We start from the raw sequence: 11,747 nt of genomic DNA, 5'->3' as shown, positions 1-11,747 counted from the left end.
TATATATATATATATATATATATATATATATATATATATATATATATATATATATATATATATATATATATATTAACGAGCGATAAATTGTTAATTAAAAAAAGATAATTAATTTTGACGAAAATTTTAAATATAAAAGAAAATAATGTTAAATAAATAAATTATTTTGGTACAATACAAGACATAATATAAATATATTTACAAAATTCATATAAAAAGTTAATAAAAGAAATAATATAAATTAAAATTAAAATCTATTTCCAATGAATATTATATTTCTCGAAATCCTGACTTTTCTATTCTAAAATAATATTTATTTAATTATTGGCCCAAAAACGTGATTCACGCTGTGCAGATTTATTAAATTTGATCTTCATTCACACCATAATATATTTACAAAATAATTACTAAAAGTTTATTTAGCAATATATTAATAAATAATAAAAAAATATTTCGTTAAATCTAATTTTTTTAATAATTAAGTTAAATATATTATGCTGTGAATCAAAAAAATAAATATATTTGGCTTATTAGAAAGAAATAAAAAATAAAATGCAAGTATAATTTTTAAAAACTAAATAATTATGAAAATTTGATTTTTTTTTTTTAATTTTAGGTTAAATAATCCATATAAAAAAAATGAAAAATAAAAACTCTTTTAGACCAATTATTTTTTGTTTTTGTGTTATTATTAGTATTGTACTTGTTCGATTAAAAGCTTAAAATATTGAAAGAAAATAAAAAAATAAAAATAAAAAATAAAAAAGCTCTATATTTGCCGCCATTATTTCAAGAGCTTCTCCAGGAAGAAGAAGAAGAAGAAGAAGAAGTAGTTGTAATGGAGAAAGGCGAGGATCGGCATATCATAGCGTTTCCGTTTCCATCACAGGGCCACATAAACCCTCAGCTTCAGTTCTCCAAGCGCCTAATCGCCAATGGAATCAAGGTAACTCTGCTCACAACCTTGCATGTCAGCCGGAATTTGAAATTCCAGGGCGCTTATGCCGATTCCGTCAGGATTCGAGTCATTTCCGATGGCTCTGAGGATCGCCAAGACACCGACACCATGCGCCAAACTTTGGATCGATTTCGGGAGAAGATGTCGAAGAATTTGGAGAATTACTTGCGAGAAGTCATGGATTCTTCGAATCCGCCTCGTTTCATTCTCTACGATTCCACTATGCCTTGGGTTTTGGAGGTTGCCAAGGAGTTCGGACTGCCTAGGGCTCCTGTTTACACTCAATCTTGTGCCCTAAACAGTATAAATTATCATGTTCTTCATGGACATTTGAAGCTTCCTCCTGATTCTCCTACTATTTCGTTGCCGTCTATGCCTCTGCTTTGCACTAACGATCTTCCTGCTTATGATTACGATCCTGCCTCCACTGAAACTATAATCGAGTTTCTCACCAGTCAGTATTCCAATATTCAAGATGCGGATCTGCTTTTCTGCAACACTTTTCACAAATTGGAAGGGGAGGTATGTTTTTTCCCCCTTTTTCCGAACATTTTTTACACGATCCACTCCAAAAGTATTTTCTAATGTCTCTAAACTTTAAAAAATTTGAACTATAAAATGAATCTAACAAAGTCTTCGATCGCTAGAAATTTGGTAGTGCACATGTTTTCTATCTCTGTTCTGCCATTATTGATCCTCAAAATTATGATCCGCTCAGCAGAAAAATCAATTTGTATACAATTTTGGATGTAGAAATGAAATTAGTAATGTTGCTGAATCTAGAATGCGAATTGATCAGATTATCAAATGGATGGAGAGCTGGGGGAGGCCAGTGAAAGCCATAGGACCAACTCTTCCATCAGCCTACTTAGACAAAAGGTTAGAGGACGACAAGTACTATGGGCTGAGCCTGTTCGATCCAAACAAGGATGAGTGTCTAAAATGGCTAGACAACAAGCCCCCTGGCTCTGTTCTATATGTGTCTTATGGAAGTCTGGTTGTACTGGGAGAAGAACAGCTCAAGAACATGGCTCTTGGATTCAAGGAAAGTGGCAAATTCTTCTTGTGGGTTGTGAGGGAAACCGAATCTCAGAAGCTTCCTCCCAATTTCATGGAGAGTGTTGGGGAGAAGGGTCTTATGGTCAGCTGGTGTTCCCAGCTCCAGGTCCTGGCACACCCAGCGGTCGGATGCTTCTTGACACACTGCGGCTGGAACTCGACACTCGAGGCACTATCCTTGGGCGTACCGGTGGTGGCTTTCCCACAGTGGGCTGATCAGGTGACTAATGCCAAGTTCTTAGAAGATGTCTGGAAGGTTGGGAAGAGGGTGAAGGTGAATGAGGAGAGGTTGGCAAGTGAGGAAGAGATAAGGAGCTGCATTTGTGAAGTGATGGAGGGAGAGAGAGCTAATGAGTTCAAGAGCAATTCCATGGAGTGGATGAAATGGGCAAAGGAAGCCATGGATGAAGGTGGGAGCTCTGATAAGGACATTATGGAGTTCGTGGCCATGATCAAGCAAGCTTCTTGACTCTTCTTAAGTTAGTTTTATGAACTTGGGGATACCCCAAAATCAAATAATACGAGCTTTTGCTCATTTCGTGTTGTAGTGTAAGTCGAAATCGAAGGTTAGAGTGAGTATTTATTTCTATTTTTCTCGTAAAAATTTGGGTTTGTGGGTATCTAATCGAGCACAAAATTAAATTATTTCTAAATCTTTTTTAGACTCGTTTTGATGCTTAATCGGATAATTTACGTGCATAAATATTTTGAAGAAATCGAGCATTTGGAGCGAAATAAAGCTTTTGAAGACCATATCAAGAAAATTTAGACATGAATTGAACAATTGTGAGCCAAATACATGAGTTGAAGAACTCGAGAAAAAAGAGGAGGAAATAAAGCAAGTCTCCGAGGTTATAAGCATTGTTGATCTTTTTCAATATTGGTAGCGTTGAGATTTTATAGTATTTGAATGATGTGAAATGTAACATAACGCTCTTTTTTACAAAAAAAAAACGTGCGTTTAGGGATTTTTGGGACAATGTTGAGATATTTCCCTTAGCATCTCGACAATTTCGACAGTTTTGATTTATATTAATTTATTTTGCATTGTTTTGGAGGAGAATTTCTCGGAATTCAACTACAAATGCACTAAAACATGACTTTAGAGGCTTAAAAGATTATTTTAGAAACACGAACGAGATTTCAAGGTTCACTATTGTGGATATTACTCCGACCAATTAATTAAAAGTTCAAATATTTCAACCCGAAAAAAGATATTAAGCGAACAAATTTTATATCGCAAAACGAAGACTTTAACCAAAATGATTATTTTTTCTAACTTTCAATAAACACACACAGATATATATATATATATATATATATATATATATATATACATACATACATACGTATACGTATATAGATGATTAATTTTCTATTTTTTAATGGATTTTAGTTTAAAAAATTCTAATTATTGCATAAACAAGAAGGATTGATTTAGCCACTAAATTAACTTAATTACTTTATTGGATGATTAAAGAAATCATTAATTTTAAGCAAAATTAGATTAAAAAATCTTAAGGCCTTCCATTTTAGTAAAATTAATTAGATATAATTAGTTTGTAATCATGAATTAACATTTCATATGTTATTTTATTAATTTTCATTAAATGATGTGAACAATACACCAATAACATAATAATATTTTTTTAAATTACATGAATTAAAATAAAATCAAACTAAAAATACAATAATCAAACCCATATTTTATCCAAAATTGAAAAATCGTGTTTCACGTGCATCTGAATATAATTATTCTCAAAATGGAAAATTAGAATAATAATAATAATAATAATAATAATAATAATAATAATAATAATAATGTATTGTTGAACCTTTACGCTTTCTTTCATAATTATTTTATTTTTTATTTTTATTTTTATTTTTATGTTTTTAAGGTCGAAAAAAAAAATGACAGAATAGATAAAAATGTTCATGTGACCCGACAATCCAAATAATACGAACCATCCAACTCAACCAGATAATCCAAATAACTCGAATCATCTAACCCAAACCTGAGTTAAAAGTAAATTAGATTTTTCTAAATTTTTTAGAAATTAAGTTAAGTTAAATATGAATATTTAATGTTTATAATATTAAATTAAAAGATAAATAAATAATTGGAGAGAGAGAATTTGGAATATAAAAATAAAAATAAAAAGGGAGCGGCAAAATAAATAATTTGATTGGATCTTTGATTTTGGCGCTATCTTCACCATATGAACAACTACTACAGCATTCTCATCTCCGACAGAAACTAATCGTCAATCGGTCGCCGGAAATGGAGAAGACGACGGTGAACGGAGGAGGAGAGATGAAACAGAATCATGTAATCGTATTCCCTTTCCCAAGGCACGGCCACATGAATCCGATGCTCCAATTCGCGAAGCGATTAGTCTCCAAAGGCTTTCTCCTCACATTCCTCACCACTTCCTCAGCAAGTCAATCCCTAATTCTCGATCTCCCTCCCTCTCCGATCCATCACAAAGTCATCTCCGATGTTCCTGAATCCAACAACATCGACAGTCTCGACGCCTATCTCCGAAGCTTCCGAGCCGCCGCCTCCAAATCCTTGGCCAATTTCATCGACGAATCCCTAATTTCTGATTCCAATGAAGTTCTTCCGAGTCTTATAGTTTACGACTCTGTTATGCCCTGGGTGCAGAGCGTCGCTGCAGAGCGTGGTTTGGATGCGGCTCCGTTTTTCACACAATCCGCCGCCGTTAATCACATCCTAGATCTCGTCTATAAAGGATCTCTGAGCATTCCGCCACCAGAGGATGTAGCGGTTTCGCTACCATCGGAGATTGTTCTTCAACCAGCAGATCTGCCTGCCTTGCCTGACGATGGAGTTGTGGTTTTGGACTTCATGACCAGTCAGTTCATCAATTTGGAGAAAGTAAAGTGGATTTTCTTCAACACGTTTGATCGGCTCGAATGCAAGGTAATTGATGCTTCAATCACGATTTTAATCTGAACTTTTTTTGATAGCTAAAATTCAAAATTCAAGTGACATACGATCAAAGAGTCACAGCCCAATAATTATCAGGAGCTTTATTTATTGTAGAAAAATAATTTAAATATTGTAGAACTATTTTAGAAAAATAATTTAGAGGATTTAGATATTTTATATATAAATGATTATATATTCTAAGAATAAATTGTTTAGAACTAGTATTAATTTTTTAAAAAAAATAGTAGTTACGTTTAATTAATCAATTTGGAAGTTAATAGAAAATATAATTCAATATTCATCATTGTTATTTTATGTAAATTAAGCTAGAATTTCAAGAATATTTAATTACTTGAATAATTTGAAACAATACAATATCAGGTGGTTAATTGGATGACCAAGACATTGCCCATTAAGACAGTGGGGCCGACAATTCCATCGGCATATTTGGACGGTCGATTGGTGGACGACAAAGCCTATGGGTTGAATGTTTTGAATCCCAATGATGGAAAGAAGGCCATACAGTGGTTAGACTCGAAAGAAACTGCTTCGATTATATATATTTCATTTGGAAGTTTGGTTAACTTAAAAATAGAACAAGTAAATGAACTGACATGTTTTCTTGAAGACACGAATCTTTCCTTCTTGTGGGTTCTGAGAGAATCAGAACTAGGAAAGCTTCCTAACAACTTCGTTCAAGATACATCAGAACATGGCCTAATCGTGAACTGGTGTTGTCAACTACAAGTTCTATCTCATAAGGCAGTAAGTTGTTTCGTGACTCATTGTGGTTGGAATTCAACCATAGAAGCATTGAGCTTGGGGGTGCCAATGGTTGCAATCCCCCAATGGGTCGATCAAACGACGAACGCCAAGTTCGTCGCAGATGTTTGGGAAGTCGGAGTTCGAGTGAAGAAGAACGACAAAGGCATTGCGACAAAGGAAGAACTAGAGGCCTCGATCCGAAAGGTTGTTCAAGGAGAGAAACCAAATGAGATTAAACAGAACTCAATCAAGTGGAAGAAACTGGCTAAAGAAGCCATGGATGAAGGAGGCAGCTCTGATAAGAACATTGATGAATTTGTCCAAGCAATGGCTGCGTCAATCATCTAGGTAACAATATAATCTTTTATCTTACATTCATTTGTCTTTCAATTCCATGTAGAAATAAACTATCTTCCATGATAATGTCTTTCAAACATGCTTAAATACATTCGAAGCCAAACCATTCTAACCAGGCTAAACCTGAACACTTGTTCTTTTGCAACAACGACGACTTGTTTGCCCCTATTACGACCCGACAAGATGTCGATGAGAGATGATTGACCACTCATTCCTTTGCAATGACGACGACTTGTTTACCCTTATTACGACCCGTCAAGATGCCGATGAGAGCTGATGGACCGCTCTCGAGGCCATAAGCTAAATCTTCCAAATACACAATCTTCCCTTCTCTTATGAGAGGCAGAACAAAATCCAAATACTTAGGATAGAGATGCAAGTAATCACTCATGATAAACCCTTCTAGACGAACTCGATTTCCTATAGCATGAATCAAATTATAAACACCTTGAGGCTTGTCCTTTTGGAACTCAGTTACCATTCCACATAAAGCAATCCGGCCATTCCTCCTCATATTAACAAGAACAGCATCCAACATCTTCCCTCCAACATTGTCAAAGTAAATGTCTATTCCTTCGGGGAAACATCTGAACAAGCAAACAGATACGCAGCCAGCCCAAACATGTTATCGCTTGCAATCTTTATACAGAAAGAAAAACATACCTTCTCAGAGTAGCTTCCAAGTCTGGCTCTTCTTTGTAGTTGAAAACCTCATGGAACCCAAGTTTGTTCTTCAGCAAATCAATCTGATAATGAATGGGATATGAGAGTTCTTCTACCAAAATTGGATTTAACTGAAAGATTGAAAGATTATGCTAGCCGATTTTGTCCGCTTGGCCCATTACGTATCGTAATCAACCTCATAGTTTCAAAACGTTTGTTAGGGAGAGGTTTACACATCTTTATAAGGAATGTTTCGTTCTATTCTCTAACGAACGTGGGATCTCACAATCCACCCCTTGGGGGCCAGCGTCCTCGCTGGCACACCACTCGGTGTCTGGCTCTGATACCATTTGTAACAGCCCAAGCGGCTAGCAGATACTATCCGCTTTGATCATTTACGTATCGCCATCAATCTCACGGCTTTAAAGCGCATCTATTAGGAAGAGATTTTCACACCCTTACAAGGAATGTCTTGTTCTTAGGAAGAGATTTTCACACCCTTACAAGGAATGTCTCGTTCTATTCTCCAACTGATGTGGGATCTCACAATCCACCCTCTTGAAGGCCCGGCGTCCTCACTGGCACACCGTTCTGGATCTACTACCATTTTCACACTCTTCTCCAACCAACATGGGATCTCACAATCCACCCCTTGGGTGCTAGCGTCCTTGCTGGCACACCAGTGTCCAAGCTCACCAGTAGTAGATATTTTGTCCGCTTTGACCCATTACATATCACCATCAGCCTCACGATTTTTCACACCCTTATCCGGAATGTTTCGTTGTTCTATTCTCCTCTCCAACTCCAACCACTCCAACCGATCTGAAATCTCACAACCATAGACAACATATATATATAAATATCAAACCTTCTCTTGGCTACCAGCACAGCCAACCACATGACACCCCATAAACTTGGCAACCTGGCCAACAACCTGGCCAACAGCCCCAGAAGCAGCAGAGACGAACACATATTCTCCTTTCTTAGGACAACAGATCTCAAAGAAACCAGCATAAGCAGTCATCCCAGTCACACCTACGATTAACTTAGTCAAAAAAGCATTCCAAGATCCAAACAAAAGAAATCATGTGAGGAAGAACAAGAACAAGAACAATACCAAGAATCCCTGTGTAATAAGACAGAGGAACATCCGTATGATCAATTTTAAATAGATTATCAGATTCCAATCTTGAAAGCACAGAATACTCTTCCCACCCCGTGCTCCCCCACACGAAATCGCCTTTCCCAAACTTCGGATGACCAGAATCCACAACCTTCCCAACTCCAAATCCCCTAATAGGCTGCAAAACAAAGAAATAAATTCACAATCGGAAGTACAAAAGCGATGAAACGACTTCGAAGCGTCTTGTACCAAACCAGGACTGAACGAAACAATATCAATCGACGGATTTTCAATCTTGTTCATGCAGGCATGCATATATGGATCGCAGGAGAGGTACAGATTTTTGAGGAGAACTCCATCGGAGCCTTTGGGGAGCTTCAAATTGATGGTTCTGGTGGAGATTACTTCCAGATCCGACTCTTTAGCAGTTCCTCCGGTGACATAGTCCTTTAGAATCACCTGCTTGTTGATTACTTCGCCGTCGCCGCCGAGGCTCTGCATCATGTTCTCTGGAGAAAGGGAAATAGCGTAAAGGAATGGTACTGAGGAAGAAGGGTCTCGAAATTTTGAACAGAACCAACCTTTTTACTTGATATAATATCAAGAATAGTTTCCTTCAACTGCGCGGCAGAAAAAATTTAAAGATTTTTAAGAATATAATTAAATGATAATAATTAATACGTAGCATATTGCTATTTTTTTTCCATGCAAAATCGACTTCTACCCAATGGATATTTAACACGTGGATTTATAAAAGAATTTTCTAATTTATAATTTTATTTTCTAATTTTGGGTTCCAGTTATTATTAATTTATCTCTATATTTAAATTACATATGTTAAATAGAATGAAAAGTTTTATAAGATTTTAATAATATTAATTTCAGACAAAAAAAAAAAATCATTTTCACGTAAAGAACATAAATTATCCATTAAATTAATTTTTCAAATTAAAAGAAATTTATGGACGTGGATATTACTTGTTCTATTTCACTATATTACCTTCCTTATTTTAAAATGTCACATTATTATATTACCTTTATTTTTTTAAAACGTCACATTATTATATTACTTTTATTCAATGCCACGTGGGTGCCACCTTATTAGGTTGATTTAAGTGAAATAATTTATTTATGAACACAAACCTTTTTAGAATTCTCCACCAAAAAGATTCTTTTTTCTAAAATGGAAGATTTTTACTTTTTTAAAAAATAACTTTTAAATTTCATTAATACAATTTTTTGAAGTTTATATTTAATATTAATAACACGTTTAAAAGTATTCATGAATTTTTTAATATAATATTAAAAAGTTTGAAAATTTCAACAATAATATGTTTTATAATTTTTATTTATAAAGTTTAAAAATAATACTAATTTCAAAAAAGTTTAATGGTTTACTTATTGATATTCAAAATGTGAAACTGATAAAAATTATTTAATTTAAAAAAATTAAAGATATTTATTAAACTTTAGAAAGTTTAATATTAATGTATGATTTTTTTTTTTAAATATTTTTTTGAGTTTTTTAATTTAAAAATATTATAAGATAATTATTATTGTTGATAATTTTGGTTATTATTTCAGATGAAACGTAATAAAGAAGTGATTATATAAGCATCTCTCTGATTCAGAATCGCGCACTATTCATCTTCGTCGTCGTCGTCGTGTTGCTTCTTTCGGGTTGATAATGGCCGCCTCATTTACGGCTCCGGCTCAGGGCCTGGTTCATTGTCGAAATCCGACGCTCGGATTTTCCGATTCCATCTTCAATCGCACTCAACTTCAATTTCAGGGGCCAGTTCCTGCAAAATCACATCCCCTTTCCTTTTCGTATCAATTGAAGCTTGCTAATGATGTCTTTCCGAGAAAGGATCACCGTTGCTCTTTTGTGCAGACGGCCGCCGTTCGCCACATCGTCGGCTCTCTTGCCAAAGCTGGTGGCCTTCGCTTTGCTGTGGTCATTTCTCTTCACTGCTCTTTTTTTTTTTCGTCTTCTTATTCTTTTGATTCTGGAAGTTCTGATTGTTCGTTTTTGAGGTTCCTCTTTAGGTATTTTTGTTAATAATTTTGGACTTGTGAGGTCTCGGCGTCTGAAGTGGTTTTTTCTTATCGTCTACCTAAAAAGGTATAGTCTAGTTGAGAAACATGCTTCTACATGATGCTGTCTCGTCTTAGAAATTATTCGCTTGTAAGAAGCATTCTTTTGATTTGTTGCTTGCAACCAATTCAAAGGTGGTCGTCGCATTTGTGGCTGCGACAATGAGTAATTTCTTGACTTGGCTACAATGAATTCAAAGCATGGCCGTGTATTCTTGTGATGTATAAATCTGAAATTCTTACAAGCCTTTTCGCTGCAGCCTTCAGAGCGAATTCTGTTATCATGAGTCTAATATGAGCTTTTTTCCCGCGTGTCATTTTTTGACGATAGACTCGTAAGATTTAACCATGAAATAGATGTTTTTTCTTGCTTGCATATCCCGCTGTTTGGTTTGTCATTATTAAATACTTCTTTTTGCTTTGATGAAGGTTGTGGGGCGGTTTAACGAAATTGTGACAAGGCCAATGCTCGAGGGAGCTTTGTCTACATTCAAAAGTTATTCAGTTCAAGATGAGGATATTGATGTAAGCGTTTCAATATACAAATTGCGAAAGTCGCATCATCTAGTCTTTTTTTTTCTATTGTTAGAAACTGAGATTCCTTTATTTTAACTAATTGAAACAGTAAACAGGTTTATAACACCATTAAGCATATGGGCAGAGCGAGTGTGTGAATAAATATGTTTGGCAATGCTTTAAAAGACTATTGGAGTTTACACCTCGAGGTGAGGCAAGACTCATAAATTTTAGCCTCAAAACTTATGCTTTCTTTGAACCATAAGAGGCACGCGCCTCTGTGAAATGAAAATGCATGGAGGATTAAAGTCGCTTGGCCTTAAGTATTGATTAGAAGAATAATCTTAATTTACCTCTTTCTTACAAAACATAAAGGTTTGAGTTGTGATAATTTGAACATTTCTACTTTTACTATTGCGACCTTAAGAACACTGAAGCCAAAGTTTGTAGTCTAACCCAATTCTATTACTGATATTAGTAGTAATGTTAAAGTTATCATTTTTAGAATTTTTGTTGAAGTGGCTATCTACCGGGGTGATTTTTTTTATAAACCCTTATATTAATATTATGTTTAGCTATACTTGGTCCTACCAATATAGGATTTGTAAATGTTTTTAATTAGATTTGAGGCTTGTTGCCTCGCCTCTTCTAAGGAAAAGTTTTAAGGCTGCCTTTATCCTTTAAAAACATTGGAACTAGATTCTCATGTATATCATGTGAGTAAGTAAACAAATTTAACTAGATATTATGGGTTTAAGTATAGTAGGATGAATGAATCTGAGCGACAGAGGAAAGCAGAACATAGAACTTTCGTCAGCTTTGCATTGAGAGAGAACGTGTATCTGCCCTCTACTAGTTGGCATGCAGCATTAACTTTGGTTGACATGTTGAATTTATTATTTACCTCGCTTTCATATCAGGTTGTCTGGGTTCCGGGGAGCTTTGATATTCCTGTGGTTGCTGAAAGGCTTGGGAGATCTGGAAAGTACCATGCTGTCTTATGCATTGGAGCTGTGGTATGATTTCCCGTAACACATATCTAGTCCTTTAATATATCTAGTCCTTTAATATATCTAGTCTTGGGTGCACTTATTAATATCACGAACTACTTGCTTATGATAGATTAGAGGTGACACATCCCACTATGATGCCGTTGTAAGCTCTTCTGCATCCGGAGTACTTTCTGCGGGATTAAAATCAGGTTGGCTTTTTTTTTTTTTTTTTTTTTTTTTTTTTTTTTTTTTTTTTTTTTTTTT

At 35.0% G+C, this 11,747-nt stretch overlaps 4 protein-coding genes across 5 annotated transcripts in view; 3 read left to right on the top strand and 1 right to left on the bottom strand.

Annotated features, from left to right (window-relative positions):
* Window positions 1-768: 768 nt before the first annotated feature.
* On the top strand, window positions 769-2,606 carry LOC111492134 (UDP-glycosyltransferase 74E2-like). The gene is made up of 2 exons (XM_023141366.1): window positions 769-1,480; window positions 1,758-2,606. The coding sequence occupies exons 1-2, from the start codon at window positions 839-841 to the stop codon at window positions 2,484-2,486; spliced, it is 1,371 nt and encodes a 456-aa protein (XP_022997134.1). The 5' UTR covers window positions 769-838; the 3' UTR covers window positions 2,487-2,606.
* Window positions 2,607-4,220: 1,614 nt separating this feature from the next.
* On the top strand, window positions 4,221-8,271 carry LOC111492133 (UDP-glycosyltransferase 74E2-like). 2 transcript variants are annotated; one of them, XM_023141365.1, is made up of 3 exons: window positions 4,221-4,961; window positions 5,352-6,083; window positions 8,186-8,271. In XM_023141365.1, the coding sequence occupies exons 1-2, from the start codon at window positions 4,299-4,301 to the stop codon at window positions 6,081-6,083; spliced, it is 1,395 nt and encodes a 464-aa protein (XP_022997133.1). In that variant the 5' UTR covers window positions 4,221-4,298; the 3' UTR covers window positions 8,186-8,271. The 2 variants fall into 2 exon arrangements, with proteins under 2 accessions (XP_022997133.1, XP_022997132.1); XM_023141364.1 differs by lacking the exon at window positions 8,186-8,271 and having other exon boundaries at window positions 5,352-6,181.
* Window positions 6,103-8,496, bottom strand: LOC111492170 (2-alkenal reductase (NADP(+)-dependent)-like). The gene is made up of 5 exons (XM_023141429.1): window positions 8,128-8,496; window positions 7,873-8,056; window positions 7,624-7,790; window positions 6,756-6,838; window positions 6,103-6,679 (listed from the first exon to the last, which is right to left on the bottom strand). The coding sequence occupies exons 1-5, from the start codon at window positions 8,380-8,382 to the stop codon at window positions 6,301-6,303; spliced, it is 1,068 nt and encodes a 355-aa protein (XP_022997197.1). The 5' UTR covers window positions 8,383-8,496; the 3' UTR covers window positions 6,103-6,300.
* A 985-nt stretch (window positions 8,497-9,481) lies between these two features.
* Window positions 9,482-11,747, top strand: part of LOC111492217 (6,7-dimethyl-8-ribityllumazine synthase, chloroplastic-like) — a 4,827-nt gene continuing 2,561 nt past the window's right edge. The window contains exons 1-4 of the mRNA XM_023141490.1: window positions 9,482-9,835; window positions 10,405-10,500; window positions 11,412-11,507; window positions 11,614-11,692. Of these exons, the coding sequence (XP_022997258.1) occupies window positions 9,566-9,835; window positions 10,405-10,500; window positions 11,412-11,507; window positions 11,614-11,692 (541 nt within the window). The 5' untranslated portion in view covers window positions 9,482-9,565. The remainder of the gene's footprint in view (window positions 9,836-10,404; window positions 10,501-11,411; window positions 11,508-11,613; window positions 11,693-11,747) is intronic.

Source organism: Cucurbita maxima, unplaced genomic scaffold, assembly GCF_002738345.1.
Source record: "Cucurbita maxima cultivar Rimu unplaced genomic scaffold, Cmax_1.0 Cma_Scf00017, whole genome shotgun sequence".
NCBI lineage: Eukaryota > Viridiplantae > Streptophyta > Magnoliopsida > Cucurbitales > Cucurbitaceae > Cucurbita > Cucurbita maxima.
This window is presented reverse-complemented; position numbering and strand designations above follow the sequence as displayed.

Excerpts from the sequence above, each read along its gene's own strand:
- LOC111492134 (XM_023141366.1), top strand. The coding sequence starts at position 839 with ATGGAGAAAGGCGAGGATCGGCATATCATAGCGTTTCCGTTTCCATCA. Across the intron at positions 1,481-1,757 it reads TTCACAAATTGGAAGGGGAG|ATTATCAAATGGATGGAGAG; the intron begins GTATGTTTTTTC and ends CGAATTGATCAG.
- LOC111492133 (XM_023141365.1), top strand. The coding sequence starts at position 4,299 with ATGGAGAAGACGACGGTGAACGGAGGAGGAGAGATGAAACAGAATCAT. Across the intron at positions 4,962-5,351 it reads TTGATCGGCTCGAATGCAAG|GTGGTTAATTGGATGACCAA; the intron begins GTAATTGATGCT and ends ATACAATATCAG.
- LOC111492170 (XM_023141429.1), bottom strand. The coding sequence starts at position 8,382 with ATGATGCAGAGCCTCGGCGGCGACGGCGAAGTAATCAACAAGCAGGTG. Across the intron at positions 8,057-8,127 it reads TTTCGTTCAGTCCTGGTTTG|CCTATTAGGGGATTTGGAGT; the intron begins GTACAAGACGCT and ends TTTGTTTTGCAG. Across the intron at positions 6,839-7,623 it reads GTGCTGGTAGCCAAGAGAAG|ATTGATTTGCTGAAGAACAA; the intron begins GTTTGATATTTA and ends ATTCATTATCAG.